This window comes from Dioscorea cayenensis, chromosome 16, assembly GCF_009730915.1.
Source record: "Dioscorea cayenensis subsp. rotundata cultivar TDr96_F1 chromosome 16, TDr96_F1_v2_PseudoChromosome.rev07_lg8_w22 25.fasta, whole genome shotgun sequence".
Lineage (NCBI taxonomy): Eukaryota > Viridiplantae > Streptophyta > Magnoliopsida > Dioscoreales > Dioscoreaceae > Dioscorea > Dioscorea cayenensis.
This window is the reverse complement of record NC_052486.1, coordinates 7999129-8009161: the sequence shown is the minus strand read 5'-3', so window position 1 is coordinate 8009161 and position 10033 is coordinate 7999129. Positions and strand designations below refer to the sequence as shown.

The 10033-nt window shown below is 33.4% G+C and overlaps 1 protein-coding gene across 1 annotated transcript; it reads right to left on the bottom strand.

Annotated features, from left to right (window-relative positions):
• Positions 1-8408: 8408 nt before the first annotated feature.
• Positions 8409-9104, bottom strand: LOC120279360 (putative per-hexamer repeat protein 5). The gene has a single exon (XM_039286286.1). The coding sequence runs from the start codon at positions 8983-8985 to the stop codon at positions 8536-8538; it is 450 nt and encodes a 149-aa protein (XP_039142220.1). The 5' UTR covers positions 8986-9104; the 3' UTR covers positions 8409-8535.
• Positions 9105-10033: the final 929 nt, after the last annotated feature.

The window sequence follows — 10033 nt, the reverse complement described above, 5'->3', positions numbered from 1 at the left end:
GTGTCTTCCTCTTGAGTCGAGCCTTGGGCGCCCCATCATAAAGGATTTTGTTGAGGTAACCTTGGGCTTCTTGAAGATACCACTCTTTTTCTCCTTCGAGTCGTGATTGTGAATGAAGGTTCTTCTTCGATCCTCTCTCCCTTAATGCTCTTGAATTTCTTTGGGAAGGTGAGTCGGTCAAAAACAGATGCTTTAGCAGCAACGGCATCCTCTTTGACCTCAGCAGGTGGTATAACATTCGGCCGTCGTCCCCTTGATGGCAAGCGTGGGATTTGAACCTCAGTTGGTGATGACGGTGGGCTTGGCGAGAGTTGACATATGCGAAAGCTTGATGCCAAATTTGATCTCGGCTCGACGACGCCGGTGTACCACAGAAGCATAAGGAAGCTTCACTTGAGTGCCTTCACCAAGGAAAATGGTGCATGATGCAGCTGCATTGTTGGTGTTGTTTGTTGGTGCCATTGCAAAAACCTGCAAAGGAAAACATCGTGTTAACAACACTGCTAATTTTTTATCTATTTTTTTCACTTTCTCATTCACACTTTGTTTCAAAGATGGGAGGAGAAGTTAGGTCCCCAAAGGGCGTGCCGAACTTTTGTGGGCTCCTTTTCTTTCCACCGAGCCTTTTAATTGGGGATTGACCGGTTGAAAAAGCATGGATCACAAATCAAAAATTTTAATTTTTTTATATTTCGAGATGATCATGGGTTCATAACTCCCTATTAAGGGCAAGCCCTAATATTAGTACCAGAACAATGTCATGGGAACCTCCGATTAAGGAACAAGTGTGAATGAGAGAATGGTGAGTAAACATAATAATTTTTTTATATTTAATTATAAAGATGCATGCGAATACATGATCATGAGACAAGAATACAAAGGTAAGAGAGAGATTCTCTAAAGAGAGCTTAACAAGAGATAGAAAGAACTATTTCTATCATGCTCTTCAAAATTTATTTTTAGCTGGTGCTCTTAGATCCTATACTGAAAGCATGTCAGAAGATCCTTTTAGCTTCATGGATGTAGCTCTCCTCGATTTTTCTTTTTATGTGGATTTCGTGTCTTGACACATAGCTTAGTCAAGCTGCGGCCACTCTACATTCTGAGTTGCCTACTTGGTCACTTTTCAGCTTCTTTTATCGGCGAAGACTTTGGCTCTTTGTGCTTGTAAAAATCTCCGGCTCCTTGACTTGTGAAACTCCTCAAGTCTTTGGCTTCTTGGTGCCTTTAAAACTTTAGAGTTGCATTTGTCGTTTACATGATACATTTTAGGGTTTTAGCTCTTCAATGCTTTTTGAGCCTTGACCATTTGATTCTTTTAAGTCGTGACCTCAAACATGGTTAGGTCATTAACTTGATAATTTTTGTCTTGATTTTTAAAATGGACCTCTTACTCATTTTTGAAAGAAACCTCCATGATGGGCTTAGGGAAAATCTTTGCCAACTCAACTTTTTTTCGATGAGTGTTGACGAAAACATGCGAAAAATTTTTCATTCATTTTTTCATTCATCATCATTTTTCCCTGTGAAATTTTCATTTTTACTCTTCCTTTCATTTCAAGAAAAGATTTTTTTTCGTACTTTTCATTGTACCTCTTTTCACTCCAACGGGTGTCGAAAAGACCTCCAAGTGAGCTTGAAAAGAAATCTTTTGTCAACTCTTCTCTTTTTTTATGAGTGTTGATGAGAGATATTTTTTTGTGAACTTTTCATTTTTTTATCACTTCAAGGAATTTTTTTACTTTTTCTTTTTCATTTTCACTTTTTACTCAGATGAGTGTCAAAAGACCTCAAAAGTGAGCTTGAAGAAAGGGGTTTGATTTTTTTATGAAAAAAATTTCTCTTTTACCCCAAGAGTGTCGAGACTTCAAGGTGGAATTAGAGGAATTATAATTACTCCCTAGAAAGTCGAGACTTCAGGTGGAATGAGAGAAATTTATAGAAAACTTTCTAGATTACTCCAAAGAAAGCCAAAAGCTCGAGGTGGAATTAGAGAAAATATATAAACTTTCTCGTTATCCCAAGAGAGCCAAAGCTTCACGGTGGAATTAGAGAAAATATGAAAATTTTTCTCGTTACCCCAAGAAAGCCAAAGCTCAAGGTGGGATTAGAGAAAATATGAAAATTTTCTCGTTACCCCCAAAGAGCCAGGCTTCATGTGGTGGAATTAGAGAAAAATATAAAAATTTTCTCGTTACCCCAAGAAAGCCAAAGCTTCACGGTGGAATTAGAGAAAATATGAAAATTTTTCTCGTTATCCCCAAGAAAGCCAAAGCTCATGGTGGAATTAGAGAAAATATGAAAATTTTCTCGTTACCCCAAGAAAGCCAAAGCTCATGGTGGAATTAGAGAAAATATGAAAAATTTTCTCGTTACCCCAAGAAAGCCAAAGCTCATGGTGGAATTAGAGAAAATATGAAAATTTTCTCGTTACCCCAAGAAAGCCAAAGCTCAAGGTGGAATTAGAGAAAATTTTTGTGAAAATTTTCTCGTTACCCCAAGAAAGCCAAGGCTTCAAGGTGGAATTAAAGAAAATTTTATGAAAAGTCTCGTTACCCCAAGAAAGTCAAGGTGGAATTAGAGAAATTTCATAGGATTTTTCTAGAGCCTGTAAAGAAAAATTACCAAAATACCCCCACTCAAATTCATCCTTTACTTTTTTCCCTCATTTCATTTTTTTTACTCTCTTCTTTTTTCTCTTTTTTTTTTAACCCATCCTTTCATTTTCCCATATTTTCCTTTCTTCTCTCATTTTACTCACCCTTCCATTTTTCCATATTTTTCCTTCTCTCTTTTTCAACTCACCCTTCCATTTTTCCATATTTTTCCTTCTCTGTTTTTTTTTTCAACTCACCCTTCCATTTTTCCATATTTTTTTTCTCTCTTTTTTTCAAATTCACCCTTCATTTTTTCCATATTTTTCCTTCTCTCTTTTTTTTCAGCTCACCCTTCATTTTTTTATTTTCCCTACTAACTTTTTCACCATCTCTCTCTCCCTTTTCTTCTCATCCTTTCATTTTTATTTTACAAAGTGACAAGAAAAATTCCAAATGCAAAAGGCTGCAAGATTATCTAATGTAGAATACCCATGTTATAGCATGTCATTCCAAGATCAGCTTATTTGAATAGTCCCTAGCTTGGTTTCCCATTTACGAACTACGGATAACTAATCCTAAATTCGACAAAAGGCGAAAAAGAAAAATTGGTTAGACTTATACCATAAGAGTACTAGGGGCCGGAGCAGCAACAAGAGCCTTGGGTCTGGGCTTCCCAAAGACAATGGATTGTGTTGTTAAGACAAGTCCAGCCATTGAAACAGAGCTCTGCAAGGCATATATATTATCACCTTTGCGGGGTCACTCATACCGGATCTAATCAGGTTCTCATGCTTGTCAATTATGGCATTATAACATATCTCCCAATCACGATCCTTAGTTTTCTCCCTCACCACTTCTTCCTTTCCTCGACTCCGGCAATGTGCATTATCAAGGCTGCAGTGTCACCAGTGCTTTTTACATAACATTGGCACCCAATTCTCATCGTTGTCTTCAATCTTATTCTTGATTGCAGGGACATATGCAGAGAGGTAGACATAAGCCGAACCAACACCAGGGACAATACTTTCTTCAATGGCCGCAAAGGTAGCATTCTTAGCATCCTCAATTCAGAGCTTGAAGTCTTCCAGTTCAGTTTCTGTGGCCATACCAACCAGATTTTTTTCTCATATTCTGCCATTTACTGCCATTATTTAATGCATGACAATGTCTTAACAACCCAGTCCGGTGTTTGCAGCGAGCCATAACGTCACGGACATAGCAATAATATGGTTTGCAGTAGCACTCATGTGATATCTTGCTGAAGAGATATTTCACACATAAAAGGCTATGAATCAGGGAAATCCTTGCAAGCTACCTAGCTTCATTGGAGGACAATGGAGACATCCCCATCTTTCTCTTCATGCAAGGGATTCATCTTCATCAGCCCATAAGCGAGATTATACCCAAGGAGAGGCGGGGAGAGCTATCGATGGCGGGGAGAGTAAAGGCTGAGCCCCGGATAAACTTCGAGGATGTCAATGTTGGCCTTGAGGTGAGGTAGTGGTAGCCATCGGTAGTAGGAAAAACACTAACAAGGAAATGAGCAACACCAGGGAACTCTGCACTCATGGAAACGTAGTGAGAGCGAACAAGTCTTCAACGTGTGAGAGCGAACAAGTCTTCAAGGTTCTCCGCCCATACATCTCGGATCTCAATCGCCTCGCTGCTCGGAAGTATCGACATCATCGGATAGATATGGAGAGTGAGGTAATAATCTCTATTGATCTTATTCTTCATCTTCATCTCAAGAGCTCGGTTCCGTAATGGATGGCATGGAGAGAAGAACCAGGAAGAGGAGAGAAGCCCAAACACGAGAGAGAGAGAGAGAGAGAAAAAAGAAATGCATGCTCATCATGATGCATACGTGCATGGTTTTTTTTTAGAAAAGATAAAAAAGACAAAGCATGAAAGAATCACGTGGGACCCATTCCATTTTTTTTTATTTTTAATGTATGCAGGAAGCATCATGGGCATGGAATATGCATGGCATGCTCTCAATTTTTTTAAAAAAAACCTATCATTTTTAAAAGTGGGGCCCATCATATGTAGAGGCATGGAGACATCAACATGGAGACACTATGTTCATCATGCAAAAAATAAGTTTTAAAACCATTGCATCTATTTTTTCTTTACTTTATAAAAAAAATTACAGTACCTCTTCTTCTTGCAGATCAATCTTCTCCGACCTCCTTGTCCTATTATTCTCCTTCTTCCTTCTCACTTCTTCTTCAAAATTCTCTCTCTTCTTGTTTAATTTCTCTCTTTTCTTCAAAAAAATCACGGTCTTTTTCAGTCCCTTTTCTCTGTCGCCTCTCTCCCTCCCTTCTTTTTCTTCTTGTCCCTCCTTTTTTTCAAAACTCCTCTCTTCTCCTTAGGGCCCCGAAGATCCTCAACACCCCGAAAAAATCTCCAACTCCCAGGAGATTTTTATTTTTATTTATTATTTTTTTTTATTTTTAATTCAAAATTTCCAATCTTATCCATAATCTCCATTTTTTTTATATATATTTTCATATATATTTGAATCTCCCTCCTTCTTTTTATTATTATATTTTATTCATTATTATAAAATATATATGTATATTTTTTTAAAAATTTCAAACGACATGTATATATATCTTCAAATATATATACATATATTCTCTCTCCTCTTTTTTATATTATTATTATTATTTTATTATTTTTTATTTGCCCCCCCTACTTTTATTTGGAATAGGATAATGCCCCTTAACTCCTTTTTTTTGGCTCCTATTTGAAGTAGGAGAATATGATTTTTTTTATTTATCTCCCTTTTTTTTGTTTGATATGAATTCAAAGCACAATGCTAATTTTCTAATGGGATTAGGAATAATAATTTTCTATATAAACACATGCAATTGAGAAGAGAACAGACAACTCCTGAATTATGCATCTTCAAATTAAGGAATAGGATGACTAAATCATTTGATGAAAATCAATGATCATCCATTATAAGAAAAGTGAACATGAAAAATTCACTTCCTTATCAAATATTAGTTTGGGCTGCAGGTTACAGATATAGATAACTGGTTATGGACAATCACTTTGCCATACCTCAATCTCCATACTTGAAAAGCAAAGAACACAACAAGAATTAAAAAGCAAAGATCTTTTTATGATACATCTATTCTATGTTTATGTGGATGTCCAGTTTTCAACTGAATTAGATAAAGGGTAGAATCAGAGCTTGAAATGATTTATAGAAACATCAAGAAAAGATGAATGATGGTAAAAATATAAAACTACTCACTTAGAGAACAAACACCAAACTTTCATAATATTGAAAATATAGGTAAAAAAGAACAAAAATGGGGGATGTTATGGAGGTGCACCTTGGTTGGGGCTTTTGGTTGATTGTAAGAAGAATCAAATCAACAGAAGAGTGAAAAGGCCAAATTGTAAGAAGAATCAAATCTGTTGTCACAAGAAGAACCCAATAAACTATAAAATTGATTGAATAAACTGAAAATGAATAAGATCGAGAAAGGGATTAAAAGAATAACCATTAGTTTTGCAAAGGATGCAACAGATAGCTTGATCGATGGCACAACGGCAAGAAAGCGGCGTCTTGAAGCTCGAAGGAGAGCTTCAGAAAGTGGTGAGCTGATTTGCGGAGATCGTTGCTAATGGAAACCTAGAATGGAGATGGATTTGTAGTGGAGATTGAGGAGAAGACCTGGACGGTAGATAGAGGAGAAGAAGAAGATGAATGAAGACCTGGACTAATTTTTCTAACCCTAACATTGCCCCAATTATAAAGTTTTAAAGTTTTTCTTTTTTCAAATATATATATAATTTTTATCTATTAATATTTTGAGTATCATACCTCAGTTTCTAATTTTTTTTCTTTATTATTTATTTATTTATTTATTACTAATATTATGGCTTCCATAGGGCTTTTGGAATGGGAATACCTCAATGTTAAAAATTTATGGATAATATTTTAAATCTTAAATAATTAATATTTTCAAATATATTATAATTTTAATTAACTAAAATATTTGAGGTAATTAAATTTTTTTTGATATCTTGAAGAAAATTTGTTATGTATATTAGCTTGAACACATTAAGATTTTTGTACGAGGTTAGTTTCCAAAAAAAAAAATTTCAATTGGTAAAAAAACATATATGAAAAATATTAATATTAAATAACAATAATTTTTTTTTAAAATTTTAATTAAAATATTTTAAATTTATAAAATAAAAAAATTTAAATAATTTTTAATTTAATATATTCTCATAAAAATAATTTAGAATTGAAAATATTATAAAAATAATTAGTTGATTTTAATTATTTTTAAAATTTAAATACAATATTTAAAATAATGGAATTACAGAAATAAAATATAATCAAAATATTTTAATTTATGAATAAAATCTTAAACATTTCTATAATTTAATATTTTCTCATTAAAATATTACAAAATATTTTAAAAATATCTTCTCATAAAAATAATTAGTTGATTTTTAAAATTTTTAAAATTGAAAATATTATAAAATTATAGAAATAAAATAGGAAAGTAATTATACTAACTAAAATTGAAAATTATATTAATTTTATTCCATTTATTTTCAAAAATAATTTTCATTACAAAATCCGTTGCAAATTTGTGACAAATATTGTTGCAAATTTGTATTACATACATCCGTTGCAAATGTTTGTTTCCTGTTCGTTGCAAATCCGTTGCAAACTATTTCCGCGGTATTCCCTCCATTTTATTGCAACCGAAACTTATTCCGTCACCAATTCGTTACAATTCTGTTGCAAAACGAGTTGCAAATCCGTTTCAAATAAATTTTGTAACGGATTTTGGTCTGTCACAAAATCTGTTGCAAATTTTTTAATCCGTTGCAAATCTATTACCAATCTGTTATAAAATTGCAACAGATTTATTCCGTTGCAATTATCCGTTGCAAAACTATAATTTTTTTGTAGTGGCATCTCAAAGAGGGGAAAATAATAATAATAATAATAATAATAATAATAATAATAATAATAATAATAATAATAATAAAAAATTGTGAGTTTTAATTGGGGTTTTGGATACATTGTCGGTATATTGATTAACAATAATATGTATTAAAGAAGGATCTGAACTCTTTATGTAATATAACAATTTATCTTTAGATTTTTTTTTGAATATTTTAAAGTTTTACTTTTCTTAATTATTAATAATATTTATATATTTCTAATTATGTAATTTATTATTTTATAAAAATTATTACAAAACTTATTACAATTTTTCCTAAAGCCTCCTTTTTACTAAGGCCAGCCCTATACATAATTGAATGCTAGTTATTTTTTAATTATGTTTAAGAGTATGCCATGTGACTAAGATTAAAAGTTATCAAAATATTAAAGAAAAGCTTTTTGTAATATTTTTTCTTCTCACAGATAAAGACACCCGTGCTTACACATTGTGTAGTAGTTTCGTTTGGTGAATTTAGTGATGATGATGATTGTTTTCTAGACTTACTTGCAACAATATGGCATAAATTGTAGTTTGAAATATTAATTATTAATCTTTAAAAATTGGCGTAAACTGTTTAAAGTCAGTTATGAACATTAAAGTTTTTTTTTTTTCAAACTCATAAACTTCATAAAATGAATAATTTCCAAATATTTTGACGTCCTCGTCAAACTTCTTCAGGTTCAATGCACACAAAAATATTGCTACCCATGTTCCCGCTTTGGTGTCTGTGTTTTGTATCCTTTGACGAAATTTCTAAGTATTTTCCCTTACTTTTGTTTTCAAGAATAATTTAATTAACCTATTTAATCTACATTGGCAATAAAATAAAAGGGTGGAGAAGAAAGAGGGTTTTCTCCCATTTATTCAAGCAAATTCTCGATACACATCCAAACATATAGCATCTATATTAGCATAACATTACTTGTGTTCAAACAAGGAAATTGCCATCAGTTGTTACCACCACCGTAGCCCGAACCATATCCATGGCCTTCTCCATAGCCTGAGCCTGAACCTGAGCCTTGTCCATTACCTTCCCCGTAACCAGAACCAGAACCAGAACCCGATCCACGACCGCTTCCCTGACCTGAACCATGACCTGAGCCAGAACTTGACCCAGCACCAGATCCAGCATATGATCCAGCTCCTGAACCTGCATATGATCCAGCTCCAGAGCCTGACCCTGAGCCCGAACCTGACCCCGAACCGGATCCAGACCCAGAGCCAGCTCCTCCTCCAACACCAACTCCAACCCCAACACCAATACCAAGGCCAAGGCCACCACCCAAGTCTAAGCCTAAGTCCTTCCTTGCTTCCCTACTTTCAATTTTACCTATTGATGCAAGTAAGAGACATAACCCGAGAAAAGCTGCAGCTAAACTCTTATGAAATGGCATCATCTTCTTCCCTGTTCTCTCTAAATTCCTAACTAACACCCTGTTATTTGAAGGTGAGCAACTTCAAGGGATCCAAGTGTGTTGTTTTTATACAAGCACTACGGAAAGTCTGTAGATATTGAGTTAGGACCATGTGATGTGAGCATGGGAATGTGGGGATATAGTGACCTGCGTGATATGAAAGTAATTGATATTTCCAAAACTTTGTGGCCATGAATGGAAGTGTCAAAGCTAGTGGAGTGTCCATTTTCTTTCAGGGAAAGGGACTGCCTTGGCACCAACAAGCGCACCTTGTTTTCCTTTTTAACTAATTTTTCTAATATGAGATATATGTGTTTCCTTGTTTTACTTTTATCTTATTGGGTACTGCCAAAAGTGATTGACTCCGGGTAAGAAAATAAAGAGAAAAATATTAAAATAAAGAGCACAATAAAGATAAGAAAAAAAAATCCATAACATTGCCACAATAGATGAGTTGTAATGTCTTTAATTTTTATGTGAAAAATTGATGGTTTGACTCTTGTTCTAAATAAGAATTCATAGGGTACTTGTTTGGTAGTATTTAAAACTACTTGCAGTTGGAATTACAAGATTTCTTGAAGTTGTCTGGTTAAATGGATTTAAAAAAATAACTAGAGTTGCAAATACTGTTTCATTGGATTTTGGTGGATTTTGAACAACACCCAAATTGGATGTAATTCCAAATCCAGTATTTAGAAATTCAATTAAAATTATTTTTTAAAAAACAAGAATATAGTTGAATCGAAACAAATAAAATTATATATTAAAAATTGCAATAAAACTAATGATCACCGAAATAGGGCTATTTTTAATAATTAATAAAACTAATGATCACCAAAATGGGCCTATTTTTAATATAAACATTAAAATTTGCTGTAAATTGCGCTAAAAACATAATTATATATTAAATTAAGTAATTATATACATAATTATTTTTGTTATTATTAATAACATTTAACTGTGTTTTTATAACTAATTAAACTTAATAATGACCCAAGGTGGGTGTAATCTCACCAAATATGTTTATATC

What these genes read in the sequence shown, in the direction of transcription:
- LOC120279360 (XM_039286286.1), bottom strand. Translation starts at nt 8,985, where the DNA reads ATGATGCCATTTCATAAGAGTTTAGCTGCAGCTTTTCTCGGGTTATGT.